The sequence below is a fragment of the Molothrus aeneus genome, chromosome 12 (assembly GCF_037042795.1).
Source record: "Molothrus aeneus isolate 106 chromosome 12, BPBGC_Maene_1.0, whole genome shotgun sequence".
NCBI lineage: Eukaryota > Metazoa > Chordata > Aves > Passeriformes > Icteridae > Molothrus > Molothrus aeneus.
This window is the reverse complement of record NC_089657.1, coordinates 12379477-12394429: the sequence shown is the minus strand read 5'-3', so window position 1 is coordinate 12394429 and position 14953 is coordinate 12379477. Positions and strand designations below refer to the sequence as shown.

Here is a 14953-nt window from a genome sequence, read left to right as displayed (position 1 = left end):
ACTTGTCTCCATTTTATTTCATAAACCTAAACCCACCTGTACTTGTTCCTCATCCAGCAATTGGAAAGTTCCATGGCCTTCACAACAAAAAACCGGGTAGGATTTTCTTTGCATCTTTGTAAATGTGGATGGGATTTTTTGTTACTCTACTTTCCCAGACCACCTGTTAAGGAAAAAGGAAAATCTATTTGCCTTCTACTTGAATTTCCCATCTCTGATTCATTAAACTTAGAGACAGTGCTGCCTCCTACCTGTCTGTTGTCTCAGGAGAGAGTTGTTTCTTCTTCCACAGTGGCTCCTGCTGTGGACAAACTCATCACTCACAAGAATATTACAGAACTAAGGGCACTCAAAACACTGACCTTCTGAAGAGAGCACACTTGGCTCATTTTTAGGCTCTGGGCATTGTGAAATGTTTACCTGTGTATTTGATATGTACAAAATCAACCAAGTTCTGCCAGATCCTTCAGACTGGTCTGGCAACTTGAAACTCCTATTGTTCTTTCCCCTAACCATATCTGTTCCAGACAAAGAGGTCTCTTATCCTCCTGTGACAGTACTTGAATTCTTGCACAACTCTTGTATCATTGCTATTTTTGAAAAGTACAATTCAAGCATTAAGTAAAGCACCTATATATATCATGATAAAGCAAGCAAGGATGCCAAATATGATTGAGAGAAGGATGAAGAAAAGAGAGGAGAAAAATGGTATGAAAAAACCAAGGGGAAAAATACCCAGTGTGCTAAGGCATCAGAGCTTTCAACATGTCAAATTAATTGTGTGGTTGCCTTGTTTCTCATATTCTTGGCATAGAAGGAAAATTGTTTCAAGTCTTCCAACTCCTACCCAGTAAGAGGAAAGGCCTTAAACATTTCAGTTTTGGCAGCTCAGCTTTATTCACAAATCCAATGGCAGCATATGAAGTGTAGCTTCTTAAATCCCCATTTTTGACAAGGATGGGAAAGACGTACTGGACAAGGTGATGTGCAAAGTTTCATCATATTGCACTCAAATTACCTTTGTCCAGACCTTTATAGAAGGATTTCTTAGACTAACAAGGGACTAAAAGCTGGGCTCTGATTTTTCTTTACTAGCAAACCCCAAACCAATGTTTTACACAACCTGAGCTATTCTTGTAAGCAATTAAAAAAATGAAAATCATGCATGTGCTTAATATTCGAGAAATAAATTGTGTCACCATGGTCAAATAAAAGAAAACCCACTCTTTCTTCAGTATTTTGTTCTCTATAGTTAAGCTGGCCATCTGACACACTGAAATAAAGCTTCCTGTACACAAATATTACTTGACTAACACCCCAGTGCAGCAGAACTTAGCCATTTGTTTGCATATAGAAGGTAATGTCTACAAAGAGACATTCCAGCTACTGGAACTCAGGATTCCCTGTCACTACAGAGAATGAGGAACACATTCTAGGAGTCTCATTCCTGCTCAAGGTTTTGAACTTCGGGGACAGCAGCTCAGTTCAGGTACATGACTTCTGATAGGGAAATTACAAACCATGTTAGTATCTAAACTCTTAACAGACTTGAGAAAATTGGGTGTTCATGAGAATTTCATCTTCCTCTAAAGAACACATTGTTACTGATATCCAACATTGTCTTCCCTGTATTTCAGTGCAAGCTGCAGCCTTAACCCTCATGCAGACTCCATCACTCTTAAATGAGGCTCAACATCTTCATTACTTTCTGACTTTGAGAAATTATTCATTTTATAGTAGAATTACACCTACTGATACAAAAACCCAAGCATGATGACTCAGAAATATGAACTTTGTATATAGATGCTGCAACTGAAAAGAATAGTGGCTCAGAGCTCACCTAAACCTGAATAGTTACTCATTTAAATAATTAAATCTCTACCAAGCAGAATGTTTCCTTCATGGTAATAGGCCTAATTTAAGTATCTACTGTTTCATTTAAAGAGTACCTCTAACTGTGTAACAAGCATTGTTTATTTTAATGTACTGGGACAACAAAAACCAGCTTGTATTAGAGACAAGCTGTCTCTTCTGAACAAGGTGTATCTTCTAAGGTTTAAATCAAGGAACTGCATGGCTAGAAATGTGCACATCAGCAGCTACTGATCAAATGGATGGGTATATCAGCTTTGGTTAATAAGTGATTAGCAATTCATTAAAGGTGCAGGCAAAACCCTTCTCACCTTACACTGTCTCCTGGGTTTCCATTAAACATTGAAGACATTTAAGGACTGTATTCAAAAACTCTGGGATGCTCCCTGCTTACCTGTGCTCACAGTAACAGCACCTCTTAAGAACTTAAACCTCATTTACAGCAGAAGCTGCCCAGGAAGGTGTTCTGAACCAAAACTAGCTTGAGTTTACCAGACCTTGTCACTGGGATTTCTTGTAGCAAGGGTAACCAGACCTGGGTGGAAAATGAGAAGCACTTAGCCTGAAACTGCAACAGAATCATACTTTGGGTTCCTAAAGACATACAATCAATAGGACAGCACATTGTAGTGGGAGGGTTGAACAGTATTTGCTTCTATACAGCAGACAGGCAACAGAAAAATAGATTCTAAACTACCCATTAGTAGCAGCCTCAAAACACATATTAATTTATGCCTTTTAAACTACAAAGGTGTAAGGGGACAGAAATATGAAAACAGCCAGCAGCAGTTGTGTAGAGATGATTTTTGGGGGGTGATTATCAGCATTATTATACTATTTGCTATATCCCTGTAAAAGCACTCAGGTTGCATTCCCAGCTAGCCACCAACAGAACGTGTGACTCTCCTGCTGGGACCCATGTAGGTTTTGACAGGTAGATAAAACTATGAAACAGACATGCATGCTTTTCAGGCAGTTCAAATTTGTTTTATTACAATTTTTTAACTGTTAGTATTTTCATATCTGGACATCTTGAAAGGAATTTTAGATTTACAACTTCAAAAGACATTACAGAATTATGTAAGCCCCAATGACAGCTACTCTACTGCACTGTATACAACTTGGTTGCCTCCCTTCCATGTCCCACTCTACACAGCTCCAAACAAGTGAAAATTTGAGACTGGTGCTCATATTCAAGCTGCAGGAAAGTTCATTATATGGAGAAAGAATAAATGATAATTTGCATTCAACTATTTCAGGAATCAAGAAGAGAATACACAGAACTATACATTTTATCATTTTATTAGGAATAATTCCAAGTGGGTTATGAAGAAACGAATCCATTGAGTTTGATGAATTTTCCAAAATTTCCTTATGAAGATATGTTCACCAACAAACAGTAAAACTTCAGCAGAACTATTATACACTGGGCAAAAATAGTCAGGCTGATACCAAAAAGCAACATGCAACATAAAAAAAAGATACAATATAAAGGAAGACAATCTGCTGAATATTAAAAACAACCTCAACATGAGCTCTTCGCAACCAGCACAGAACTATTCTACCCATCAAATCCAATTCACACAAAGGCAAGTTGGGCTGACAGAACCCAAGGATTAATAAAATGTTCCTCAGTGCAGTAGATTTGTATAGTGTTTTAGACCATTTCCTTGGCTTGGAACAAGCAGAATTAGGAAATCTTTTTGGCAAGGGAGAGAAATAAATACATACGGAATGCTACATTTTTAAATCAGCAGACTGTCTGAGGAATGAAACAGGGCATCAGTAAACTAAGAGTAGCAGGGAGAAAAAAATTAAAACATTAATTTATTGGGGCTCAAAGAGTATTCAAAACAGATCTTAAAGATGTCACAATAACTATATTCAGGCATTTAGGCTAACAAGGGGAATAAAATCAGAAGATACACTTTTTCCAAGTTAAGGAGATTTTTACCCAAGCATATTGCTACCTTTGCAACATGTAGCTCGGTAAACAATAAATTGGCAACGAAACAAGTTGAAACGCTGTAATATCCTGCCCAAATATCAGTTCCAGATACTGTAATAACCAAGATGCAAACTAATTTTGTTGTAACAAGCCTAGACCACTTATATCAAACATGTCCCTGGTGAAAGAGTCATCCAGTTGGAATTAGCGTTTTGAGAGTTCATTTGACAGCCAGTCAAGTCCCTCATACAGACCAGTTCCTTGCGTAGCACAGGTAGCCTGGACATACCACTGTTAATGTAGAACACAAAAATTCCATTTAAATACCGACAAAATGCAAGCTAAGTTATGACAGTGTGTGACACTCTTTAGTGTTGTTAGAATTGTGTGTATGTGTGTTATACCAGTGTTCTTTAAAGACTGTTTTGTGCTGTATGTAGAATCAAGATTGAACAAATGGAATTTAAAAAATTTTGAGAAGTACATGTAGTGTAGAGGAGATTCAGACATTATCCAGAAATTCAAATGCTGGCTTAGTAAAGGCTACAACATAGCTTAAGGCATCAAGAAACAAATACAGAACTTGTATTTGGTTGACATCCTGAAAACCACTTCTTGCCTCTGAAAGACTGCTCTTTGGGAAGTGAACGTGGAATTATCTACATGAATGGACCTCTGAAACAGCCTCTATGGTCAGGATCTTAGTGTGCCAACACAGGCACTTGGATTACAAAAGGGGGGATGGTTCATGTGAAGCAAACCTGTGCCTCTAAAACTTGAGCAGAGGAAATCGAATGTTTTAGAAGCTACGTAATTTCCTCCTGGAGGTGGGAATGCAGAATGCATTTGCTCTCCCAGAGGACTGAGAAAACAGGAAATCTCATCACATACTTCGTGAAATGCTGGATGTCTGCATTTCAATGACAGACTGAAGTGTTTGTATGTTTTCAGAAAAAAGTGAGAAATAAAACGCCTTTAACAGCTGAACACACTGGATTATACTTCTAAATCGCTTATTTTGAACAAGGACCTGAATTATGCATTATGAAGTTTAACAGCAGGTGTGTGCATCTTTCTACAGAAAGAGGTGAAAACTACCCTTTCCCTTAGAGGAACTTTACATTTATGATAAAGAACAGAGGGAGCAAAGAGTTGAGCAGTGAGAAAGCTGAGCACTTACAGTTCTGTTACGCAGAGACTGAAGGCCTAGTTTATCTGTCATTTCACTGATTGCCATGGCGTTGGGCAGGTCCTGTTTGTTTGCAAACAGAAGCAGCACTGCATCTCGCAGCTCATCCTCCTGGAGCTAACAGAAAAAACAGGCATGTTATTAAATTGCATCAGTTAAGTAAGGCAGTTACTTCAACAAACACTAAAAAAATCTAAATACTGATTTAAGGGTTGTAAACGTTTTCTTTCTTCTTCCTGAAGTCACTAGTAAGTATTGAATGAAATTTAACTAGTATACAACAGAACTCCTGCAATTAAGGAAGTCACCTTTCAATTTAAAAAGTTTAAATTTATGGGCACCTTACTGATGAAATATTTTCTAGCACCAATCTGCTCTTCCAAAATTGTTTTCCCGCTGCATTCCTATCAAGGTTTCATGAATGAAAGGTTCAGACACATTATTGGTTCTCTACAGAGTGGAAATTACAACTTGGTGCACTATGTGACCCAGAATTACCAGCTGAATACAATATGCACTGTACAGACTCCCTAAAACTGTAAAATCCTAAATCTCTTAGGGAACCTGACAAACATGCAAAAATAGAACAGGTCAGTCTAACAATTGTATCTCAGAAGATATTGATATTTACCATTTTCTGCAGCTCTTCTGCTGCTTCCTGGATTCTCTCTCTGTCATTGCTGTCTACCACAAAAATGAGGCCCTATAGAAAGTTAAGCAGATTTGAAAAAAAAGTGTAAATGTGCAGCACTATTCTTAAACCACCAAAATACTCAAATTGAATGTTGTGATTGCTTACCTAAGAAAGGGAACAAATTTAACAGAAATTTCTGTTTAAACAATGCATGATGTGTGTCTGAACAACTACCTAAGTCTCAACTTCAAAATAAAGTTAGGGGGAAAAAATGCAGCAAAATGACATAAACTAACTCTTCCCCCCCTCCCCTTTCACTCACTGTATTGAAAATCACAAGTGCTTCACCATCTCATATTTACCTGAAAAAGCCCACACCCTTAAAGTAATGCCTGAATTTGTTTAAAAAAGTCTGTATCAAGCAGTACTTCTAATGGCATCTCTGTTATTCAAGTGCTCTTACACAATTTGCTCTTAACCGTTCAGTCTGAAAACCTTGCTTTTATCATTCTCTTCAAGGAAAGAGAAGTATCTTTCAGGAGTATTTAGTAACAGGACAGTAATAAGGAACTGAAAGTAAGTATTGCTCTATTGACAACAGTATGGTGGTGCAAGGTCCCTTTTGTCAATCCAGACCTCTATATGTTTTTGTGCACCAATCATATGCATCATGCTGCACACAAATATGGAAACAATTCTATATTCAACAAAAAAAACCCCAAAACAAACTCACTGCAGAAGTTTTCTGAAACTAATAAGCAACTTACCTCACGACTTGTCAACCAAAGGTATCACATTAATGTCCCAAAAACTGATGGTAGTCACATCATTGTGAAGCTAGCACTTTTCAATCAACTGGTAACAAGATCTTTTACCATATTTTAGATGCTCAGCTTACTAAAAACACATATTTTAAGTTTTACATAATTTTACATATTTTATGTTTACATAAAAACATATATTTTAAGAGTTCCTCACAACAAACCAGTTGCTCTGGCACATTACAGAACACTGGTAGATCCTAAAGTACTTGATCATTGAGAGGCTACACTCCCAACTAGGTTTGAAACTTTCAGGGGAACAAACTAGCTTCAACTAGAATAAAATCTGGGTACCCTCAGAAGTTGCAGGAAGTAGTGCAGAGCCTTTCTGAAAGAAAGGAAACAACTTCCCATATGTACTCTACAAAACACATTGAGGCTATACAAAGTAGGTCTTTATTGCCATCTGAGCACTCTTACCTGTGTGTTTTGGAAATAATGCCTCCAAAGAGGTCTAATTTTATCTTGACCACCAACATCCCAGACTGTGAAACAAATGTTTTTATATTCTACCGTCTCCACATTAAAACCTAAAAATGAAGGAGTTCAGTAATTAGAAATAGTTAATTCTAGTGTTAAAACATAATTCTGACCATGTTAAACATAGCTACTTCCTAAGGTGCACTTTTCCCAAATATGTATAAAATGGCTTATCAATACTGAACTGATAAATCAAGAAGAAGATGGATTGAAGGGAGAAAAAACACGAATCACTTAAATCCAAGTCCAAGTGGCTGAGCAAATCTTTCAGCCAAACTGTGAGACTCATGGTGTTTGGGGGAAGTGGTGCTATTGATTTGGTTCCTGTCCTCCTGGGCATCTGCTACTGGCCATGGTGAGTAGCTGGATTCTGGTCTGGATGTCTCTTTGGTCTGACACAGTTATGGTATGGCACTACCAGACAGTCATGTTTGTCTTGTTTCTTTTTCTACTACAAAGATAGCAAATCCCTGCATTCTTCAGAGGCCTGTCAGGTTTAGAATAACAAGAATAAAGATACAAGAAATGGTGATCTTACCAATAGTGGGAATTGTGGTGACAATTTCTCCTAGTTTCAGTTTGTAAAGAATGGTTGTCTTACCAGCAGCATCCAAACCAACTAGAAGGAAGAGAAAACTTGCTTTAGTTCACAAACTGAACTACAACCTGCTAATTTAAAAGCATGCCATTTTACATGCAGAGAATTAGGGGTTTTTTACTGAGAGCAGCTTTTAAACACTGTTAACTCATTTCTGAGAAACTACTGTATGTTCTTCCCCATCTCCTCTACCCAGCAGAGAGAGAACAAGTCATGAAGAAAACAAGCTCAATAAGATGCCTCCATTCACAACCTACAGGCTCACAAGTTTCAAGTAATCTTCCTTAGTATTTGTGTTAATTAAGCTTTATCATTCACGTTGAAAGTTTCTTCTGTGTAAATCAGGAAGATTTTAAAAGCCTGGCAACAATCTGCAAGCAGCACACAGTTTCTAAGTGATCACACATTTGTTACTTCACTAAGCTGGGGAAGGCCTCCCTTACTCAACCTCTTGCAAAGCTCAGCTTCACAGGCACTCCTGGACCAACCCAAGCTGGCACTACACACAAAAGACACTTCTTGTCCCTTATTCCAGCCTCTCCTCCCTTTGCTAAAACATTTCTTTAGCACTGAAAAAACCACAAACAGCAGGTAGTGCTCGTCATCCCTCCACATCTACCACAAGGGCTGTAGGTATTCATCAGAATATCATTTCCATACAGTGAGATCCACTAGGATGCTTCCATTAGGAGTCTCCTCCTAAAATGACTGTTGGTCATTACCGAGACCTTCTGCACTTAAATTTGCTGTTCTGTTTCTAAAACAAAACCTAAGCTTGCTGTTTTTCAATGTAAGCTATGTGGTAAATATGGGACACTTCAGAAATAAAATAAAATGAAGCCTAAAAGACATTTTTTAGACATATCACCAATACTGCAAGCATACACTGTCGTCTTCTAAAACTGTTTGTGAAACTGCTTATTGTTAAGCATTTTGGAACACATAAATGTAACTCAAAATAGAATTCTTTCAATTAGAACCCAATACCTAACACACAAGAACCTCCAGAAACAGCAGGTACTAAACACCACAGCACAAAATGTCTCTTTTGTCAGTAACATTTGCCCAAGCAAAAATATCTCCCATCAAAAGAGTTAATTAATGCTTTTGCAAGAAACCAAAGGCTATCCTCATTTTATAAGGATAACACACATTATTAAGCATTCTGAGTTCACTTCCTACTCTGCAACTGCAATCTATTAAGTTTTAAGTGGTTTGGTGACTTGCCTATTAATAATACAACTGCTTCCTTAGCATTGCAAAAAACAGGGGATTCAAAATTACCTGCTCATTCAGAATGAAACCAAACTCTGGAAAAACCTCCTTTTTCTCAAGACACAAACTGCTCTTGCAGCAAACTAATTTAAAAACCCCTATCTATAATTGTCCTATATTCTAATAGTGTGCATAAGATTAAACATGCCAATGCAGCTTCTTTGGTAATGTCACTGCATGCTAAAAAAAAAAAAAAAAGTTGTTTTAATTCTTAATGTCATGACAGCATGAAAGAAAGGGTGTGGGGTGGAAATCAACCATCAAAACCAAAGTTCCTTGACTCTAAAGTTGCTCCAAATGAAATGTAAGGGGTTTGAGTTTGCTATTGTTTAAGTGTTGGTCTCCTTCAAAACCACATACAAACGTGATAAAAAGTCACAGTGCAGCAGAAATTACACAAGAACTTTCAAGCCATGAAACTTGTCAATGCCACAATTTTCCCCACACCAGTTAAGTGTCAGGTCACTTTATAAAACCCTCTAAGCTGACTTCAGAAAGCTCAAATACTGCACCTATGCTGAAAACCAATGTTTTAAACAGCACAGTGCTTGAAACCCAACACTACTTTCATAAAGCTCAACCTCAAGAAAGCAGTTGTAGGACATGTAGACTTTCTTAAGTACATTTAATGTCTGTAAATGATATGATAGGTTTTTTACCAGTAAATAATAATAAGATAATTTAGTGAACCAATTAGAGTTACAACTACAACTCAAAACTCTTCTCTTATTGCTCCCCACCAAAAAAAATACTCTGTTATTAATATAACAAACACTGACAAGATCTGTTAAAATTACCAATGTAAGAAAGATACCACTGTCTATACAAACTGCTCGAGTGTATTTGAGGTTTACACTAACAACACAGATGAAGACAAAGAAAAAAGTTAATCTCATTCCAAAGAATGTACACAAGGTATCAAGATCTATTTGAAGACATGACTCAGAGTTAAGAAATTAGAAACTAGTAGAGAATTTTAAACTACGTGCCATATTACAAAAATATTGCCCCAGTTACCCACTCTACCCTCGTGCACCTCAGTGGTGCTGGCAGAAGGCTGCAGTGCCTGTGCAAGCACAAAGCCCAGACTTTGCTTAAATCCACTCTTACCCACAGCTCTTGGTTAAGCTGTTGGACTTTGCACCAAGGCAGGCTGAGTTACAGGGTTATGGGTACGTGTTTTCTTCTTCTGATTTCACACTTGAGGCAGAAGCTTAACTGAGGGAAGGACCTTACACAAATCCCTGTGACCCTATTTGCAAAACTCTCCTCTTTTGACCAAACTGCAAATGTTATGAAGTCTAAAGAAGCAAGTCATAAAAAGCATAGCCTCCATTCATATTTCTTACTCCAATCTGTAATTTAAAAAAATTTCAGAGCATTAAATCACATTTAATCTTCTGGTAGGAAGTGTAACTACTGCTTTTAGTAATCCAAGAATAAACAGGTTTACATTTGCACTGGAACACTAAATGTAAACCTATGAGCTACTCCTACAACATAAACTTCACCAAGATTAAAAGTCACATCTTAAATCCCCAAACTAAGTAAATTCCCAATTCCACATTTTCACTGATTCTACTGCCTGACTGACCATTGTCAAGACCAAGGTGTAAGACTCTCAATGAGGGGTGTAAGGTTAAGCAATTGTACTGCAAAGCACCAAGATTACAATGAAGTACAAATGGGAAATGCAGACCTGTACTTGCAACCATTCACCTTAAACTGAATCAAACATCCTCTTCCTCTAGCTGGAGAAAAATATCTACAATGCTTTCAGGTGCTGCTGAAAGCAGCTGTGGTTCTAAGCCCTTTACTCCTCTTGAAGAGTGTTTTATTCACAGCCTGTCAGTTGTTTTTCTAAATCTCAAGCTTCTAGTTCACTTGTCCCTGGGTACATCATCCCTGACCACATCACATCCTTCATTAACCAACTTCCTACTCTCATCACTGGTGGCTGAATATCAAGCTGCCTCTGTTATCACAGCACAAAACTTCATAAAAACTACAGAAAGCCAACAGCATGCAAACCAACAGTTGTCTAAAACAACACCTGCCCAAACAAAAAACCAGCTAAATTATTATGATCTGTTGCAGTGACACAATTTCCAAAGAATCTGACATTTTCCACCCAATGTATTTAATAATTACCTTTGTATTTGAAGCTCCTGAGTAGTTACTATATCAGTTAACACTTGCACAATTACACCAAGACACAGAACACTCAATTATGATACTGAAAGGTGCACAATGAATGGGTATCTTTTCTCCCAAGGACAAAAACCCATCACTGAAGAGTTTCACAGACAGGTACATGGAGGGTTAGGACTCAGCCTTTCTACTCTTAATGCCTCAGTTGCTGAATCTGACTTTCAGACATTCAGCCCTATCCCACAGTCCTTTCTTTTCCCTCATGTTATGCCTATTTACAAAAAAAATGAGTGAATCTTCTTTTCATGCATTTCTTTCAAATAGTAACTTAATATTTTTGAAAAATACTTACTTAAACTAGTACATTTAAAAAAACCCCCAAAGTTTCAGTAACAGTATAACATTCAATATACACTTCATATCATAAACAGAATTTGAGAACATAAAAAACAAGTGAGTGCTGTTGGTAATGGTCCCTGATGAGAAATACTCAAATTCTGCAGAACTCAATAACACAAAGTCTGTTTTAGGAGCTAAATTAATTCTAATTAGTTTTCAATCTGCAGAAACAGAGGAAAGCTGTGAAAAGGAAGTTATAACTATAAATTAATTGTCTGTTGGTATCAACTCACACAGTATTTTTCCCCTAACTACTTTACCCCATAAAATTATTTCTTAATCGGTATTCTACATATGGAAACTTAAATGTCTGACCTTGTAGAGCCCCATTTTCAAACCATACACTGAACATTATAACCTTAAGGAAAAGTTTTAATTCTATCCCAGTATTCATTCAAACATCTCTGCTCAAAGTGCTGATAGATGATGCAGAATGCTATGAAGAGATTAGTTTTAGTGTTACAAATTAGCTCATATTCAGTGTAACATTCTGCTCTAAACATCCAGTTTATGTCCTATAACAGACTCTCACCACAACACACCCTGAGTTCTACTCTCCTATAATACCTAACAAATACAGTGCTGTCCTGTGCCCTGATCCAGCCCGGCATTTTAATACAAGGCCTGAAAATAAAAAAGTTGAATAAATACAAAAATAAATTCATTTGAACCAACTGCTAGAAAATGCACCTTCCAAAGCCATCTCTAACCTAAATTCAACCTGATTTCCTACCAATGAAGAGCCCTGCAAACAATTTAGATCTGCATGACATCACTTTCCTGTTTTCAGTACTTTGTGAAAAGTAACAGAACTACAAATACCACAGACTCTGTCTCATCCTATATCCTACAATCAAGCTCACTTGCAGACTTGACTTCATTCATTAAGAGTCATACGAAGAGTCTGGCTCTTAGGGAGACAACCAAATCACCTCCTTGAGACCAACACATGTACTAAGTTGTCTTGAAGACTAAAATGACTCAGATTATTTTGAAATGGATGAGAGTCTCTAATTTCAAACAGTTAAGATACAATAAAAATTACTGGGTAAGCAATAACAAACTTTACCATCACAAAATATATGGAGAACTTGAAAGATGATCATTTTTAAAAGCTGCACTACTGTGTCTGCTGTGCATATCCAGGCAGGACTAAGGATGGGTGTGTGCCAGGAAGTTTCACAGTTAGAGCCCGCTCCCCTTGCTGGCTATATCCAAATGAGCACTTTATTCAGTTCCTTAGGACAAGCTACTTCAGGCAACGACCATGAACCAAATTCCATCCACTTTAGTAACAGAATCTGAGAAAAAATTAGAGGCTAATAACTGTTTGTACATAAAGCTTACAGGGGTGGGTAGGTGGGTGGAAGAAGGCAGGGAAGAACTCGAAGCGGAGGAGGAAATACCAATGCAGTATGTGCTGGCTTTGACCTTTTGAACTATAATCTGAAAGTGAGAATCTTCAAGAGCCACTGGCTTCAACTCCTACACAGTCCGTATCAAGAGAACAGATAATTTTAAAATAAATGGATATTAAAAATAAATCATTATCGGGGGAGACAGTAAAACTAAGCAAGCACGGCAAGAGCTGCCTAGAGGGTTTTATCGGTTCGTACACGAGGCACAAAACTAATGCCCACGGAGGCTGTACCGAAACGCCCTTTCACGAGAGCCAGGATACAGAACTACAGCTCCCTACAGCTGCCGAAAATCGGCCATTATACGGCAGTCCTCACGCCCCTGCTGTTGCACACACCAGGCTTTGTCACATCCAGCTCGCGGAGCCGCAGTGCCGGGGCAGGAGGGCACGGCCGGGCCGCGGGGCTCGCTGGGCGCCCGGCCCAGGGACAGCGGCCCTGCCCGGCCGCAATCCCAGCTTTGTTCCAGGTGCGGGAACGGGGCTCGGCCTCGCCGGGACCGGCGGGACCGGGGAGCGGCGGGCGAGGCAGGGAGGGGAACGGGCACACGGCGGGAGAAAAGGAAGGGCAAATACAGCCCGATGCTCGCCCCCTCCGCTCCCCGCCGCTCTCCCAGCGCCCCACCCCAGCCCATGGGACGGGCAGAGCGCGGTGTCCGCGCCCCGCAGTCCGGGACAGGGCGATTCCCCCGCCGTGACCCGCGGCCCGTCCCGCGGCCTCCCCTCCCCCCTCCGGCGGGACTCGGCTGCGCGGCCCCAGACGGTCCGGGCTCTGCGGTGGCCCTCACCCATAAGGATGCGCATCTGCTTCTTGCCGAAGAGGCGCGAGAAAAGCGAGGAGATGGTGAGGCCCATGGCGGCTCCGGCGGCGCTGGGCGGCGGCGGGGGAGCGCTGAGGGAAGGAGGGCAGGAGGGAGCGCGGCCCGGCCGGTGTACGCGCACGGATCTCTCCGCACGCGAGGCGAGCCCGGCAGCGGCGGCGGGTGCTCTGTGACCGGGGACCTCGCTCGGTCTCTGCCACGTCACGCTCGCCGCGGCCGCCCCGGCTCCAACGCGGACACGATCACGTCACGCTCGCCACATCCCCCGGCCGCGGCACCGCCCTCCGCCACACGGCCGCGGCGCGGCGGGGACTACGGCTCCCGGCATGCGCCGCGCAGCTCTGCGACTCGCGCTCATTTGCCATCGCTGCGGGGCACCACGGGGGATGTAGGCGGGCGCGCCCGCCAGCCTCACGCAGCTTCCGGGTCGCGCGGAGCACGCCGGTTGCGGCGGCCCCGCCCTGGCCAGCGGACAGGTGGCAGCCCCGGTAACGCTCCGCTCGGAGCCGCCGGGCGGGGACGGCAACAGGGTCCGCTCCCAGCATGCAGAGACAGATGGGTGAAACCGATCCTCGGAGAGGCTCCAAATGCACCCCAATGACAAGGTCATTTACTAAAGAAAAAACCAAAACCAACTCCCCACAAACTTTAGAAACCCAAACCGAAACAAACGGCTGTTATTAATTGTACATATATATACATATAGCGCCACTACTACAGTAATTTTTAGGCATCTCGGGCCCAGCAGGACTCCGCCCTGACCCGCCCCAGAGGCCCCCAGCTGCAGCACGGGGGTGGCACCGAAGCGCTCTCGGTTCACGGGCAGGGAGCGCCAGACACGGGCACGTAAGAGCAGAGTAAAACCGAGCCAAGCCAGGGGCAACGTTCTATGAACAGCAGGGATTGACTTAGCCTTTGCTAAAGAAAAACATCCTTACTTATCTTTATTTCGATAGTCCTGAACCAGATCCTAACATCTGGCTACTAAGCCAGATAATTGAGGCTGTTCTTCTCATAAAATCATAAAATGGTTTGGGTTGGAAGGGTTGGATCATCTTATTCCACCTCCCTGCCACGGAGAAGCGCCTTCCACTAGATGAGGTACTCAGTGCCCTGTCCAACCCACACCTCCAGGGATGGGGCATCCACAACTGCTCTTAGGTATCATGTTGAAAACCTTATTCTAGTTCTAAATTATGTTCTTTTGAACCCAAAACCTGGTGTAAATTAAGATGGAAAGTTGTATTTTAATAAAAGAAATCAATCATACTTTAAATGTAATTTGTGCCCAAGCTATTAATATGATGCTGACCAACCATGAAAACTATCAGGAAGCCGTAATCTAAGT

The 14953-nt window shown here is 40.7% G+C and overlaps 1 protein-coding gene across 1 annotated transcript; it reads right to left on the bottom strand.

Annotated features, from left to right (window-relative positions):
* Nucleotides 1–3158: 3158 nt before the first annotated feature.
* On the bottom strand, nt 3159–13844 carry ARF4 (ADP ribosylation factor 4). The gene is made up of 6 exons (XM_066558149.1): nt 13573–13844; nt 7483–7563; nt 6885–6994; nt 5641–5712; nt 5001–5126; nt 3159–4111 (listed from the first exon to the last, which is right to left on the bottom strand). Exons 1-6 carry the CDS (start codon nt 13637–13639, stop codon nt 4025–4027), a joined length of 543 nt encoding a protein of 180 aa, XP_066414246.1. The 5' UTR covers nt 13640–13844; the 3' UTR covers nt 3159–4024.
* Between the last annotated feature and the right edge of the window lie 1109 nt (nt 13845–14953).